This window comes from Crocodylus siamensis, chromosome 3 (assembly GCF_052110815.1).
Source record: "Crocodylus siamensis isolate JL-2025a chromosome 3, ASM5211081v1, whole genome shotgun sequence".
Classification (NCBI taxonomy): Eukaryota; Metazoa; Chordata; order Crocodylia; family Crocodylidae; genus Crocodylus; species Crocodylus siamensis.
In genome coordinates, this window is record NC_143397.1 from 101741470 (window position 1) to 101758238 (window position 16769).

Consider the following 16769-nt stretch of genomic DNA (forward strand, 5'->3'; position numbering starts at 1 on the left):
CTGGTGTGACAGCCAAGTTGCCCATGGCGTCCTGCAAGGGCCGCACATTACCCGGGACCTTCTTTTTACCCCCTATGTATTTAAAAAAGGACTTCTTATTGTCCTTAATCTGAGAAGCTAGCCCCAGTTCCATCTCTGCCTTGGCCTTCCTAACTACCCCCCTACACCCCCGAGCAACTACAGAATAGTCCTCCCTGGTGATGATCCCTTCTTTCCATTGGGTGTAAGCCTCCTTTTTAGCAAGGAGATATTCCTGGATGCTTTTGGTGAGCCACGGAGGCTTGTGTGCTCTCCTGCTCCCTTTGATCCTCATCGGGATTACCTTCCTTTGGGCTTGGAGGATCGTCTCCTTAAGGAGTGACCACTCTCCTTGGACCCCTGGCTCCCCTCCCCTCCGGGACCTCAGCACTTCTCCAACTATCCTCCTTAGCTCGTTGAAGTCTGCCCTCCTAAACTCTAGGGCTGCTGCCTTACTGCATGTCTTTGCCACTTTGCGCTGGATGGTGAATTCCAGCAGGCGATGATCACTGTCGCCCAGGTGGTCGAGCACCCACAGCCCCCTCACCAGGTCATCACCCGTGGCCAGCACTAGGTCCAACAAGGCGTCCCCCCTGGTGGGGCTGTGCACCTCCTGGGTTAGATGGAGGTCCTGCACTCTGGCCAAGAACCTATGTGAGCGGTCAGACCTGGCTGACTGTTCTTCCCAGCAGATGTCCGGGAAATTCAGGTCCCCCATGACTACCACATCCTTAGCCTTCACTACCTCTGTGAGCTGACCCAAGAATTCCTGGTCAAGCTCTTCTCCCTGGTTGGGAGGTCTGTAGTAGACTCCCACCGTTAAGTCCCTTTCCCCTCGACTGACTTGTTCTCTAACCCAAAGCACTTCAGAGTGCCCCTCCCTAGACTCCTTGCTAATTGACAAGGATGTGTATTCCTCCTTAATATAGAGCGCCACGCCCCCACCTCTCTTTCCTATCCTGTCCCTCCTGTACAGCCTATAGCCCTTGACATTTACCACCCAATCATGTGTTGTGTCCCACCACGTTTCCGTAATCCCCACTATGTCCGGGCTGGTGTCAGCCAGCAGGAGGGTGAGTTCCTCCTGCTTGTTGTCCATACTACAAGTGTTTGTGTAGAGGCATTTGAGGCCTCCTGTGGGTGTGTGTACTGACCCCCTAGTCCCAGCGTTACCCTGGCCCTTCTCTCTTACCTGTTTGTTTGCTTCGCTCGTTGGTCTGGGCTAAGCTGTAGTTGTGGGTGCTGTTTTGTCTGGCAGTCTGATGTTTCCTCTGCCCTCATCTTCCCCTTCCCCCGACGAGCCTAGTTTAAAGCCTGCCGGAGGAGGTCCGCCAACCTAGAAGAGAACACATGCTTACCTTTAGGGGAAAGGTGGAGCCCATCCCATCCCAGCATGTCTCTTGTCATGATGTGCTGGTCGTGGCTGAGGAAGCCAAAGCCCTCCTCGAAGCACCATTCCTGTAGCCGCTAGTTGGTCTCCGCGATGCACATTTCATGCCGTCTGCCTCGTCCACTCACTGGCAGGATAGAAGAGAAAACCACCTGGGTCACAATCTATTTGTTCTCTAACAGATCACTCAGAGCAACAGAACCTGACTTGAAATTTTCATCAGTTTGAAAGAACTATTGTGAGCGAAGGGAAGAGGGTCCCAAGAGGAGCCAGGTTGGCAAGGGCTGAGCAACCACCAGGGGGCATTGTGACCAGCCCTGAGATGGGTACTTGCTACACTCCCGTACTGGGTACCACCACCACTCAGGGCAGAGCCCTGTTTAGTTACACCTCTGGAGAAAATAAATACTTTAACCTAATCTGTGACGTGGCATCACATCTGAGTTACACCACTGGGGAGTAAGGTGAAAGAAGAATTCTCAGTTGACACTGGTGTGTCTGAGGTTGGGAACGTGGAAAGGAGAGAAGACATTATATGAGGCTTTTTTAGGACAAACCACATCCTTTGATGTGTAACCACTGTCACCCAACAAGGTGTTAGTGCAGGGTGGTGGACATGCTTAGATTGCCCATGTTTACCGAGGTAAAGGATGGTTCTCCTACTGCTTCTTGGACACAACAGGAACCTCCTGAGAATTAAATCACATCTAAATGCCAAGGATTCACAGATCTGCCTGTGTTAAAATGGAAGAAATGGAGTTTGTCCTGAATAAGACCAGCACAACCAGGCCCTGCCAGACTTCAGGTTCCCAGAGCTGGTGATATTGGTGGAAATACCACATAGTCCACTGTGAGGTCTCTTGGACACCTGTCCCAGAATGTACCCAGTGTGTCACTCTGGCAATAAATCTCCTCTCTGTGGTCTTTGCTCACCTTTTCTTAGGGGAGGAAAAGAGGCAGCTTTCCCCATGTCACACTTATCAGTTTCACTGAGGATGAGGGGCTGCTATCCCAATGGAGCCTCTGACAGGCACTGCAGGGGTGATGATATGAAGACTGTTGTGGCAACACATGGTGAAAAGTTGCATACAGTGCCTCCTCTATCTACCAATGCAGGCCTCTCAGTCCAGCTGCAGTTCACAGCTGGTAGGGGCAATTGTCACCCTATTTTTTACTGCTGAACAAAAAAAGGCTGTTTTTGCCTGGTTGACTTGCATGTCTAGTGAATTCAAGCACACTACATTACTTAAGTTTAATTCTCAGCCCTTTAAAATAACCCTTCTATTCAAAAACATATTTGGTTCTGTTTTTTCATTGGGATCCAGCCTCTAAGTCTTGTGCCTACAAGCAAGTCCATGAGGGTAGGGGTCCATAGCAACAGACCTCTATGGAGCATTCAGGGCTTTCTGTGTATTTCTACGCCCACCCTTTCTGGGTGGTTTCAGTTCTGCTGTGTGTGACTACGTTTTTAGGGATATAGTAACATTAGAGGAACAAATGCAGGTTCATAGAGTACTTTGCCTTTTGTGTACTGGGATATGTTTTCGTTACATAACCTTCCCTACACCCCACCAAAAAGTACGACAGAAAAAAGCTAAGTTACTGAGATGTTCTTCCAGCATGTGAATTTGATACTGTTAAATGTCTGTTCTATTTCTTTCTTTCTTTCTTTAATCCTCTGTTGTATTTTAGTCAGCAGGTTTGTCCACAGGTCAAAGGAGCAAGTTTTAATTATACTGTATTTCCTTTAGTGAAAACAGATACCCATCTTAATTTGATTTGTTCCTCCCACCCTAACTTGTGAATGAGATAAAACAATTCTATTCAAATGCATAATCCATCAAATAGCAATCTGTAACCTGACAGATTGTTCTTTAACTGCTTAAATAGATCACTGTGTTTTGTCCTCCAAATTCACCCTCTCTCTCCTCTGCTTCCCAACCCTGGCAGAATTGTAGGGGATCGTAACGCTGCTGATCTTTGAAACACTATCTCAGGACCATTAACTCAAACTTAGTCTTTTCCTCTGTAAAATTACTACATGCATCTACTCAGCAAGGAAAGAGTTACTTTGTCCTCCCTGTGCTGAAACCCTCCTCTTTTCGCTACTTGCCCTATTGCTTCCTGCTTTTCTCCCGTTTAAGTGAGGGCAGGGAGGGAATTGGACTATGGGAAAGGGGAGGGAGAAGATTGAAAGGTTGGACAAATAGGAGGAGTTTGTCTGCTAGTCCCAACAGCCTTTCTCCCTTTGGCTCAGAAGCAGCCTTACAACCCTCTTTGGTTTCAGAGAAATAGGGAGTCCTCAGGTATGTAGGGTGTTCCAGACGCTGCAGAGCTACCCCTAGCCTGCCATGACTACAGCTTTACAGGGGATGCTGTGGGGAGGAGTTGCTTTAACTCGTAATTAAACCAAATCAGACTTAGAGGTTTTGAACACAGGAGTCAGAGTTGTTTGTGAAGTGTGGAGGGCAAAGGTAAGAACTGGATGCCAGGTCTGCTGCAGCAGGGTGTGGAGGGTCAGATTTGCGAGAGGCTTTCAGGGGTCTAATGGTTAAGAAGTTTTCTGAATGGGATTTTCTAAGGTGCCCAGGAACCAAAACGTGCTGAAATCAATGCTAGCTTCACCTCTGGTTCCATGTCAAATTTAGAAACTTGTCCCTTTCTTGGCAGAGGGCCAGTGCTCCTCTGCTGTCTCTAAGGGCAGAAAAGGAAGGGGGTGAAAAGTGCTAGGAACACACTGTGATTAGAAAGAGAGAAGGGACATGGGAACCTGTCTTGTTCTGGAGTGTGTATATATGCATGTGCATGATCCATGGATGGATTTGTTTGATCAAATGGGCCAAGTACATACAGTCAAAAAGTCCAAGGCTGAATTGATTCAATCTTCACAGTTTAGTCTATGCTGCATAGATTGAACCAATAAGCAAGTGAACAGGCATTCACTTTTGATTCTAGAAATGCCAGGCCAGATGCTGGGGGGTGCTAGAGCACACTTCCCTGCTCAGCTAGAGCAGACAGTTTGGGCCAAGGCTTGCCTGCCCACCCTGCGAGGAGGAGGGGTTTGTGAGGGAGGTGCAAAGCATCCTGGGATGCTGGGGGACTGAGTTAACTTGAATGTGGAGGGGTTCTGGGACAGAAGTTCAATTAACCAGTTTAACCTCAATTAGTTCAGTCTGATAGTACATCCATCCACATTTATCTTAAACCAGTTGTGGCCATTTTGCAAGTGGTTTATGTGCACTGAACTTCTGTTGTGTTACAGATTTGAACCGGTTTCCAATCACACCAGTTGATGTGCAATTTCTGTCCCTAGCCATGAATCAGATGCATCCCGTGGGACCATGGGTGTATCAGTGTGACAAAGCATGTTCTAAAAAAAGCCCAATGCTGGCTTTGGGCAGCAGCAGTCAGTCTGGGTTGCCAAAAGGGGTGTAATGCATGAGAACATGGTGGCAGGAACTACCATTCCCAGCAGGCTGCTGGGGGAAAGAGGAAGGAAGTAGAAGGGGAGGTAGAGAAACAGCTCAGAGAGGAAAGAGTGGGAGAGAGAGAGAAGCAGCAGCCAGCAAGACTGCATGCTGAGACTCAGGAGCTACAGCAGGGCTCAGACGAGAAGATCGGGTACACAGCAACTGACAGTTTTGTCAGACTAATGACTGATTTGAGAGCTCCCGTACCTCAACCCCCCACCCGGAGTTAAGGGAGGGCTTAAGGTTTCTTCAGTGTATTGCACCACATTGTTAATGTCTCTATTTGTTATCTGGCTATCTGTCCTTGAAGGGTTTTATTACTAATTGCTATTGCCTGTTATGTATATTTTCTGTTATGTATATTCGGAGCACATGTACATCAATGTTTGCTCACCCGTGTTTTTCCCAATCCCCTTAGCCTGTTGGCCTGTGACCCTATCCCTTCCCCATATATATTTAAGAACCGTCCCTCTGGCTTTGTGCCATTTTTCCAAGGTTCAGTACACAGGAAACTCCTGGCTTATCTAGGATTCAGCATGGATATTAAGGTAGGAGCAGCTTGGTGTTAACCCTGGTTCTGCAGCATGGCTTTGGTTGAGTCATGTAAGTTTTCTATTTTTTGTGCACTGCACATTGAACTAGAAATGCTAATGCTGGCCCTAAATGTGCAGTTGGAACTTAAGAAAAAAATAACAGGTTGCAGTTAGCGCTTGCAGGCATTAGTGCATCCCCTGTGAGTTGGCCTGGAGGATGTAAGGAACATCAAAGTGCCCCTGGTGCACCAGTGCCTCCTGCAATAGCATAAATAGTCCCCTAGTGATAGCACTGTCTGTCACAGGAGTGCCAAGGCTGAATGCATGAATGTTTGTAAAGGGGGCCTTGGAAGGAAGATGTGATGGGAGCTTTTTGCCCCAGGAGCTCCCTTTTATATCTGCATCCTGCCTTAGTGGGTCTGTTGATGAATAATACAAATAGTTAATAAAAACAAAGGTGCCAGTTAGGAGTTAACTTTCAGTTGTGAAAGAGCCCAAATAGGAGCTCTGACTTTGTGAGTAAAAGCTGTTGATAGAGCACCAGTCCCTGAATGGTTTAGGTGCAGCACTATTGAAGGAGGTACAGTTAGCCCTACTCAGTAAACTCTCAATCACTTTTGCTCTAAGCCATGGGGAAATTTAGCACTTACAACTCCAGGGGCTCTCCTGTTACATAGTAGTGTCAGTAAAAACTTTCCAAGGAGGGAATTGGCAGATGAGCCCACGGTGCTATCAGGAAATATTCCCCCTTGCCTGCAGAAATCCCCAACCCCCACAGTCATCTGTGCTGCGATTTGTCATGAGTTTCTCCAAGCTGCTGCTTCCCATTAGGCCTCTGATTCAATGCTGCCTCTATGTTGGCTGCTCATAGACTCATAGATATTAGAGTCGGACAGGACCTATTAGATCATCTAGTCCGACTTCCTGCCCAAGGCAGGAAAGAGTGCTGGGGTCAAATGACCCCAGAATGGTGTTCATCTAGCCCCCTCTTAAAGACCCCCAGGGCAGGAGCCTGCACCACTTCTCTTGGAAGTTGGTTCCAGATCCTAGCTGCCCTGACTGTGAAGTAGCGCCTCCTGATGTCTAGTCTGAATCTACTCTCCATCAACTTATGGCCGTTATTCCTTGTTACTCCCAGTAGTGCTTGGGGGAACAGGGACTCTCCTATTGCCTGCTGGTCTTTCTTGGCCAGTTTATAGACAGCCACCAGATCCCCTCTCAGCCTCCTCTTGTGGAGGCTGACCAGGTTCAGGTCTTGTAGCGTCTCCTTGTAGGGCCTGCCCTGCTGCCCCCTGATCATACAAATGGCCCTCCTCTGGACCCTCGATGCTGTCCACAGCCCTCCTAAAGTGCAGTGTCCACAACTGGTGCTAATTTTGTGGTACACCTGTCAAAAAAGTTGGCCAGCACCATCCTATGATAGGAACATACTTGTGAGTTTACTGTGCAACAGGGTGTGGCAATTCTACCACCTTTTACCAGGTGGAGGACTGGATCATCTGACCTAAGGCACTTGTCTCACCGTCTCGCAGTTCAGTACATTGCAGTTCAATTGTTTAGTGTTCCCAGTTTCACTTTCTCTGTCTCCTCTCTCTTTGTTATTCCTACTAGAGCTCTGCTTTGGCAATGGCCAAGCTCACAGTCACCCCAAGGACATCCCTTGTTGATGAACCAGTGAAGATCCATGTCTCTGGCTTGGCTCCCTCTGAGCTGGTGACCCTCCAAGCCTCTTTGACAGACGATAAGGGGGAGCTTTTCCAGTCCAGAGCTTTCTACAGGTCTGATGAGGCTGGTGAGGTTGATTTGGAACAAGCTGCTGCTCTGGGAGGAGATTATGCTGGCGTGCACCCTATGGGTCTCTTCCAGTTCCTGAAACCAGAAAAGCTGTTTCACAGGTTGGTGAAACGAGATGTGATGCAGAGTCCATTCCACGTGCGCCTGGATTTGTTCAGGTCATTCCACTTGGTTTCCACACCCCATGATCAGCCTGTGACAAGCCAGACTGTGGAAAGATGGCACGTGGCACCAGGAGTCCAACGAATCCTGATCAGGGACGGCAGAGTGCGTGGGGCCCTCTTCCTTCCACCAGGTGAAAGACCTCCATCTCAATTCTAGAGCTTGGTGACCCTGCCTTATGTAGTGATTTATTCCACCAGCAGTGATTCTTTATTTATTTATTCAGGAATGGACTGCCCCCTGATCACAGGCTTCTCCAGTGTGGTTGTTATGCTAAGTTATTTGCCAAATGGCTCCTCCAATGGACTCCTAAAGAGCAGATTGACCACAAGCAGCTTCCTGTGAATGTTCCAAACCTGATCTATGTTGACCAGTTGTCACTAGAGTCATGGGTCTCATGGGGTCGTGTTGTTCCTTGACCGAATAACAGCACACTAGATAAGTGTGTCTTTCAGGAGTCAGTTTCCACTGAGAGTGCTTCTGTTGATGTTCTCAAAATTCCTTTTGGATAATATCAGCCAGTGTTTGCATAAAGTTCTCAGTGCTCACAAATTAACCTGCCAGTAAACTCCAGAAGCTATGATAAAAGCAACACAGACTCATGCACACGTGCCAGGACTGCAAACATATACAGATCAGGGTCTATTTATTCAAAACCCCGAGAAACTCCTCACAGACTTTCCTTGCTGTTTTTACTCAATTGCCCTCTTTTATCTCATTTCAATTCTATATAACTGGATTACACTGGAGAACTGGATATGTTCTCCCTTCTGTCCTGTGCCTCTTTCTCTATTTTATATTTCTGAGGTTGTTACAAACTGAGAATAGCTTGCGCATTGTGGTTACAAGCTCTCTATCTGCAAACAGCCATGAAACTGTTGGTGGTTTTTCCATACAAAGAGTATAACAGTTTGAATACAGTGACTTAGATAAGTGTGTGTGTGCAAGTGCATGTTTTAGCATTGTGAAGCACCAGGATGAAAGTGGTGGTGTAGAGCAGCACGCTTTTGGGTTTCAAGGCAGGAGGGTCTGTAAGACATTAGAAGTTATGAAGTTTTATGATAGGGTAGGAGTTCCTGTTTGTCCATGGCTGAAGAGCCATCCAGGGAGCCAAGTATAAGACTTTCTTACTGACTACTCAACTTGTGTTGCTTTAGACATAAAGGCACTTTGGAAGATGGGATTATGTGATTGGAGGTGGATTAAAGCAAGTGATGTAAATAGGGAAACGGGATGAAGTTTGGAGTGCTTATTGGCCAAGGTCAGCAGATGCAGGAAAAAACAGCGTTTGAAAAACCAAAGATGACCAGATGGTAGCACAGACTCCATTCACTGCACTTTATCTGTGGACAAACAGAGAATCTCTTAGACTACAGTTTCACTGTTTAATTAAAGAAACTGTTTGGAAATTCAGTCATGCACATTGCCATGCTCTAACCCTGAAGATCCTCATTTGGATCATGATGGAGCCACTGAATGAATGTGTAACGTGGAATTAAATTTCAACTGGGCTGGGTTCCGCTTCACAATAGCAGACCGGGGTTTATCCTGGGTTTTCTAGGTGACTTGCCTGATACTGTTTCAGGCAGATACAACAACTTTGCTCCGGTCTTGGGAACCGGCTGCATGGTGTAAAAACAGAAAATGTAGAGTCCTGTGGATATGAACAAATCTAGGATTTTGAAAAGAGGGGTGCAGATGACATGGTGCATTATCACATGTAACAATACATTTTTCTCCAGTTAAAAAAAAAAAAACTGGAAACTTTACTAGTATTCTAGGAGCCAATGGCTATATTATTTGGTTTAAAATCAAACAAATTTAACTTTATTGGAATGTGCATTAATCTGCTATTTCACATATTATGGATAAAGCCCACAACAAACTAGGAAACAAATAATCAAAAGGTGTTGTTTCATTACTTTGGTAGTCATTAGAATTAAATGTAATCTCTCTTTCCCATTCATAAAAAAAATCTAGGCTTCTTGAGGATCTTGACAGTGCATCTAGTGCTTCACTGAAGCTTTTTCCCCTCACCTGAGTTAATGTTCATCCAAGTTAATATTTTCCACACCAGAGTTAATGTTTTTAGCTAGAGTTAGAAAGAGTCTGCAGGCCTGAAAAATAGAAACAACATTACCAAGAGCAGCTAGCAGACAGCAAAATTACAGAAGAAAGGGTGCATTGATTAGTAGAGAATCCAAACCATTAAAAAGGTGAGAGGTCATTAACACCTGTGGAATGAAGAATTAAGAAGGAATCAGGTAGATTATAATGAGCCATGAAGTCAGGTGACTCCCTCACTCCTGCCTGAATACAAATGCTGCTGCCGCTGCCAGGCAGCTGGTTTTAAAGTTTGGGTAGACCAAGAATCAAAGAGGGCTGCAACTGTACCACTGCACTTGCCCACCCCCTGATCTGCCCCTGCCTGTGGAGCTGTAAGGTATTAGGAAGGACCCTCAACTTAGCCAGAATCATTCATTTTTTGCTTCCCTGGTTTCTTGTTCATCTCCTTAGGAGAAGGTCCTTTCCCAGGGCTGATTGACCTGTTTGGCGGCGTGCGTGGACTTATTGAATTTCGAGCCAGTCTTCTCGCCAGTCGTGGTTTCGCTGCACTTGCCCTGGCGTACTTTGGTTATGAAGACCTGCCTGAGATACTAATTGAGGTGGATCTGGAATACTTTGAGGAAGCTGTCAACATCCTCTTGAGACACCCCAAGGTACATTCGATTCACAGATAAGCTTACCCTTGTTTCCCCCTAGCCCAACCACTGCTGGACACAGCCAACAGGCCTTGGAAGATTGTGGTAACTATATGGACCTTCACACATTCCCTGCAGTCAGCAACAAGCTGGTCCACACCTATACCTAGAAGGGCAAGGGCTGTGTACAGCCCTTTGTTCTCCTTCTGCTGAGTTTGATCTTTGAGAGATGCCATCTTCTCTATGACCTTCTCCAGAGATGACTGTATTCTATACTCCACATAGCACTGCCTGTTAAGAGCTGATAAAAAGTCTATAGAGCTCATGATTTGACTCTTCCAGCAATACAGATTAGAACTTGTGAACAAATAAAGAAATAGGTCAAGCCAGTCATCAAAGCCTGTGTGGCACATTTGCAGTAGATGTGTGAGTGTCTGGGGGGGAAGTGAGAGGGGACGGGGCACGGAATTAAGTCCCAGTGTAACTATGACAGTCACATGAATGGAGTAAATTCAGTGTTCTGAAGGTATGTTTTGAAATGTGGATGCTTGTGAATAATACTCATAATTGCATGAACCTATGTTGACTGCATGAATGCCTCAGATACACGTGTAAAAACTGGCCACTACACATACCCAATGACCTGCCCACCCTGTAGGTGCAATCTTGATTATGCATTGCATAATTCAGGGGTACATACCTCTTCTTTCCAGCCTAGACTATCAGATGCTTATCTACTTTACATTAATTTTGCAAGTAAAGATACAGGTACCTGGCTTATTGTCACACTATATACATGTTTAGGGAGAGAGACTGTCATTGGTGCACCACTTGAATCCCATATTCAGATTCTTGGCAGGGAGAATGAATTCTCTGACAGACTGTGCATTCATGTCATGCTCAACCCATTTCTCTCTGCTATGTTTCCAGGTGGGGGGAACAGGGATTGGCTTGGTCTCAGTATGCAAAGGTGCTGAGATTGCACTGGCCATGGCATCATTCCTTCCCAAGATCAAAGCTGTAGTTTCCATTAATGGGACCAGTGCCCTCAATGCGACATCACTTTGCTACCGGAATCTACACATCAATCCAATCCCTTACAAAATGGAGCACTTACGGTATAGGCCCCTGGGACAGCTGGACATCTATGACATAGTTGAGGTCATACGCACAGAGACAAGTCAGGGGAGCATCCTACCTGTAGAAAAAGCTGAAGCCACCATCCTCTTCATTGTGGGAGAAAATGATAGGAACTACAACAGCAAAGCGTTTGCTGAGGAAGCAATGGAGAGAATGAGGAGGCATGGGAAGAAGAACTACAGCATGCTTTGTTATCCAGGTGCTGGACACCTGATTGAGCCCCCAGGGTCACCATTCTGCTACCACTCATGGGTCTCCATGTTTGCCTGTGTTGTCGTATGGGGAGGAGAAGCCCAGTCCCATGTTGCAGCACAGGAGCATTCTTGGAAGGAGATCCAGAAATTCCTTTGGCAGCACCTTCACCCAGGTGTAAGCAGCAAGCTCTGAATACTGGGAGGCATGGACCAAAGAATATCTGTGCCCATCACTTCCAGGCACCCAATTAATAAATACTAGAAATGTGCTGCCAGCTGGGAGTTCATTGAAAATCTCATTGAAATGGAGATTCACTACAACAGGGGTCAAATAAAGGTATTTCCAGGCCCTTCACACTTATATCTTATTTTACAGGGTGGTGGCTAATGTCGGGAGGGACTGAAAAAACCTTAGCAAGGCTGATTGCATCTAATAGAGAGGCAGATGTGTGTATAGGAATCTTTCCACTCTCACCACATTTTGGACTTTAATAAAAGTCCAGAGGTTCAACTAGTTTTCAGTCCTTTACAAAAGTTTTTCAAGGCTCCAGACCTATTAGAAAAGGGGTATGTGTAACAGAGAGCCAGGGGTGCAGCTTGGACCTGCCTGCCCTGGGAGCTCCAGGAGTGATTCCCACAGCCTGTCCTGCTCTGTCCGGGGTCAGAGCCAGGAGCCACACATCCCCAGGCAGTGGCTCCAGCTCCCACTCAGCCACTACCGCACCCTCTGCATGTGACTGCCATCACCCCCCACCCCGTCCAACTGGAAACTTGTGCCTCAGATAACTGGCACAGCTGCATTTCGCTTACCAGCACCACCCATTTTTCAGTTCAATTCCCTGTTAAGTGGCATAAGTGGGGAAAGGGCCATTCTCTACTCGTGCCAGTTAACAGGGATTTGAACTGAAAAATGAGTATAAATCAGTAAAAACTGAATGACTTAAAAAATCAGGGAATTTATCAGTGAAAATTGGTAAAAACTGAGAATGCGGAACACTAGGAATACCTAATGGAGAAACCATTTGTTCAACACAGTTTAACACTCATGGGTTTTCTCCCTCTTCTTGATTAACTGGACTTGTGTTCAACAGTGGCTTATAACCTTCTTGCATCCATAACAAACCCTTTTTGAAATGAACACTGCACAAGCTGAAAGTTAAAAGGCCAAGTCTTGCTAGGAGAGTGCTAGATGAGGTCTGGGATGGCCTTGGAAGTACTCACTACTTCTCCCAGTTGTCTGCCTTTCCAAAAAAAGGCTTAGGGCATCTTCCCATAAGAGTCAAAATATCATAGAAACACAATAGCACAGCAACGTAAGAAGATGCAACAAAATTAAGCCCTCACTCCCCGCAAATTCAAAATCAAGCCACCCCAACCTGCCATATCCCTGGCAATGATGACTTCCCCACCATCCACCCACCCTCCCTTCTCAACCCACATTTACCTAAGCCACAAAAGAAAACAATTTTCCACTACCAACCTCTTATTACCTTCCACTCCTACCTATATACATGTACCTGGGTCAAACCCAGCCCCTCCTTCCCTATCTGTCCCACATCTGTATCTCTCATGCTCACAGGGGTACATGAACATCCCCAAATCCATGTATCCACCTACTGTCCCTTGCCAAAGCAACAGAGCATTCAAAACACAAACAACAATAACTACAAAAAGATCACCTTCTCCTTTCCCATCTCTGTTTCTATCCCTGCCAAAGGCCATCCTTGAGTGTCATCTGTCTGAGGCAGCCTCCAGTTCTTTTTGAGACCCCTGCATGGCTTGGCTCAGTCCAGTTGTTGTGGCCATGCAGTATGCCTGGAGCTCAGCATCTCAGTCACTGGAGCAGGGAGGCAGTGACTTTTAGTAGCCCCTACCAAGTTGGTGAGCATATAGAGGGCCTGAGGAGACAGACAGACAGGAGGGCCTAAGGCAATTTGGCTTCTCTCCACACACAGCCTTCATGGCATGGCAGACCTTGGGCATGGTGGCTAGCTTCTTAGCCAGCTAGTCGTCTCCCTCTCACCCAAAAACTAACCTTGGATCAGCAATGTATTCTAATCCATAGTGCCCAGAGAGCATACAGCATTGTTCTAATGACATGCCAATGCTTCAAGAGAAAGGAAAAACCCCTGGAAATCAGTTCTATTTCAGAAGGAGAAAAAATTCCTTCCTTGCCCCAAGTATCAATAAGCAAAATCCCTGCAACTTGGCATTACCAACACCTTCCACTACATGAGGGCTACCTTCATGTCCTGAGCTGAGAATGGAAAACACAATGTCAGGTCCTTGTCTTTTCAACACTGCTGACCAGAACTGTACACACTTCCAACTTTGTGCAGTGGTCTTAGTTCCTCCTGGCTTCTACTGCCTGTACCTACCTTGGAGTATAGCTAGCTGTTATGAGGTTCTTTCATCCTGGGTCTGCTACAAAATATGCATGTTTATGACCAGATTTAGTTCTTGCCCATTTTGTGTGTATGGGTTTCTTTTGGTTCCAGCTGATCCTTTTTGGAATAGGCCGGTGTAACCGCTGGGTCTCGACCAGTCGCTCTCATGACGCTCTTGCTTGGGTAATTGATGTTACACACCTCATGGGCTCATGCCTCCGCCTGAGCTGGTGTCTTTCACCCGAGTCTTTGACCCCATGCTTGCCTGCCATGACTCGTTGGACTTCAGTGTCAGGGGCCGTTCCTTGGGCGTGCTCATAGACCTGTGGTTCCTCCCGGCGGCTACTCACGGGGCTCCGCCACCCCTACACCCTGGCCTCATGCCTCCTGTGGAGCGGTGTCCGAATGGTCGAAGTCTTACTCCTGGGACCCCCCCTTAAGACTGGTCCACCCCAGGTCTCCGGCACTATTTATTTCACACACGGGCCCACTTCCTTCAGATTCCCCTGGAGCTTGGGGGGGAACAAATCAAAGAAGAAAGAAAGAAAATGCTCCAACACAAAACTGGGCTCCCTGCCCCTTTAACTACACTTCTACCTTCCTGGGTCTCAAAGGGGACACTGCCTGCCTTATCCCCTTAGGCAGTCAGGTTCCCTGCCTACTCCAAGGCACCTCCAGGTCCAGCAGCAATGCTCGCCCCACCAGCGACCCTTCCAGGGTTCCCGTGTAGTCCTCTCCCGGGGCGGACTTCTTCCAGTGTCCCCCCCGTTCCCACAATCCCACATGCTGTTTGCTCCGTCCTCCCAGGATGTTCCACTGCTGTCTTTAAGAGGTGTTCCTGGCGTCCCTGTGTCATTCCGTCTGCGGTGGCATCAAGATGATCCTTCTCTTCCTCCTTGCCTTTGTCCCAGCTGTTCCTGTTCCCCTGGTCCCGTGGACTGGATCACCTCTGCTGTGGGTTTTGTACACAGTTCTGTCCCCTGAGTCCCCACCGGCTCCGCAGCATGCGCCATCTTTTATCTTTGCCGGCCAGTGTTTGTCGCTGACATCACCAGCCAGCCACAGTTGAATAAACAGGCGGCTGATGAGCTGCACAGGCTCTGCCTTCTGCCCCTCGTGTGCTGCATTCCAAGCTGCCAGTGAGTATTCATTCTTACAGTGCGTCCCGGGACAGCTGGGTAAAGCTGTCCTACTTTGAGATCTCCCTCTGAGCCACAAGAGGAAGGTAGAAGTCTCAGGATGAAACCTGGGCTGGAGTTTTCTCCTTCAAACTGCCCTCCAGATCACCTTCCAGATGGGCATTAGGATCCACTGGAGCAGGGGTGGGCAAAATGGCCCAACTGGCCAGCAGCCAGACTCCATTTCCCAGCAGCCCCTGCCCTCATGGCTTAAGCCAGTCTCCATGGAGACCCCAGCCACACCTGAGCAGGAAAGCTCAGGTTGGGGTTGCTACAGTCTTAGAGATGCTGGTAGCGCGCACAGCAGAGCAGGGCTGGGGCTGCTCTGGAGCTGCTGGGATCTTGTGATGGGGGCAGCCTGCTCCAGAGCCAGGGCAGAGCCACGATCTGCAGCCTGCACACTCCAGGCAGGGGTGCACAAGCAAGGGATCACAGCTCTGACCCGGGTCCAGACCAGGCTGTCACCACTGCAAGAAGCTGGGGCAGAGCTGCGATCCTTTGCTTGTGCGCCCCTGCCCAGAGCATGCAGGCTGCAGATCGTGGCTCTGCCCTGGCTCTGGAGGTGGGATGCAGACCAGGGCAAATAAGAGTGCAGGGTATTCTCCCCCTTCCTCCCATGCTTTTGTGTCTGGACTCTACCTACCACAGCTTGGCTCTTCCACGTTCTGCTGTGAACCAGGTCCTGTGCCAAAGCACTTGGCTTGAAGAGCCAGCTGTCAGCCGTTGCTGAGACTGGGAGAATGTCTGCTGAGAAATGTGAATGTGAGAGGCCAGGAAGTGTGCCTGGGATCTCACCAGGGCTCCCCAGAGCACCTTCCAGCCACCCTGTGGCAGGTGTAGCCCCACTTACCTTGACACTGACCCTGCCTTCTCTCCCCTTTCGGGAAGAGCAGCCACAATACACCTCCTCCCCCTCTGAGGTGCCTGCTGGAGTCTCTCTTCAGCTTAGAGAGGCTCCAGTACCTGTTAGAGGTTAGCACACTATATGGAGAGGCTGGATTCAGAAGAGAAACAGCCTTAAGCACCTGTGGTATGCAGAAGACAGTCCTCTGGGAAGAGGGATCAGCTCTTCTCCCTTGTCAAAACTGTTTCCTGAGAGTCTGGCCTCAGGACTGAGAACTGTCCACCTCATCCTGCCCTTCAGGGCTGGGAAGGGGCAGGGGTCTGTTGCCTTCCAGATTCTGTTCATGACTCTGGCCTTGGGAGGGGATGAGCCCAGGCCTGGGGCAAAATATGCCCCCAGTCCCCAGGCAAGGCCAGGTTGCCACCACTCTTGACTCACTGTGACCAGTGAGGCAGAAATTCCAGTCTGAGCATGAAGTCTCAGTTTTGGGGAGGGGACGAGGACAAGCCTCAGTGGAAGAGCGGAGGCAGGTGCCCAGTGACTGTGTCCTTTGCCTCCCACAGCAGTTTAAGACTTGGTTTGAGTCAAGCAACCCCATGGAGAGAGCCAGGGTCATGAGAAGCAGCACCACCCTTCTCTGCTGCACTTGCCAGCTCTTCCCACCATTTTAGATAGGTGGCCCAAGACCCTCAGGCTCCTGACCGCAGGAAGAGGCAGAGCTGACTTGGATAGCTTGTGAGGTCTGCAAATACAGGAGCTCAGGGAAGTACAGAGGTGCACTTTGGGGGCAGAGCTACAAACAAATCCCTCTGGTTCTGGCTGACTGGACCCCCAGGGGTTTCGGGGCCTGTGCTCTGTACACAACTCAAGGCTATTTCAAATTTGGCCCTAGTGGTGCTTCTGCTCATCTTGGTGCAGCAGGTGCAGTGAGTGCTTGTAACAGGCCTTGCCCTAGAC

The 16769-nt window shown here is 48.2% G+C and overlaps 1 protein-coding gene across 3 annotated transcripts; it reads left to right on the forward strand.

Moving 5' to 3' along the window:
* The first annotated feature begins 3592 nt into the window (after window positions 1-3592).
* BAAT (bile acid-CoA:amino acid N-acyltransferase) lies at window positions 3593-11758 on the forward strand. Of its 3 annotated transcripts, none has more exons than XM_090038885.1 (4): window positions 3593-3714; window positions 7023-7500; window positions 9885-10087; window positions 11000-11758. In XM_090038885.1, exons 2-4 carry the CDS (start codon window positions 7038-7040, stop codon window positions 11594-11596), a joined length of 1263 nt encoding a protein of 420 aa, XP_089895011.1. In that variant the 5' UTR covers window positions 3593-3714; window positions 7023-7037; the 3' UTR covers window positions 11597-11758. The 3 variants fall into 3 exon arrangements, with proteins under 3 accessions (XP_089895011.1, XP_089895013.1, XP_089895012.1); XM_090038887.1 differs by lacking the exon at window positions 3593-3714 and adding an exon at window positions 3771-3882; XM_090038886.1 differs by lacking the exon at window positions 3593-3714 and adding an exon at window positions 4916-5029.
* The last annotated feature ends 5011 nt before the right edge of the window (window positions 11759-16769 follow it).

Excerpts from the sequence above, each read along its gene's own strand:
- BAAT (XM_090038885.1), top strand. The coding sequence starts at position 7,038 with ATGGCCAAGCTCACAGTCACCCCAAGGACATCCCTTGTTGATGAACCA. Across the intron at positions 7,501-9,884 it reads GGCCCTCTTCCTTCCACCAG|GAGAAGGTCCTTTCCCAGGG; the intron begins GTGAAAGACCTC and ends TCATCTCCTTAG. Across the intron at positions 10,088-10,999 it reads TCCTCTTGAGACACCCCAAG|GTGGGGGGAACAGGGATTGG; the intron begins GTACATTCGATT and ends CTATGTTTCCAG.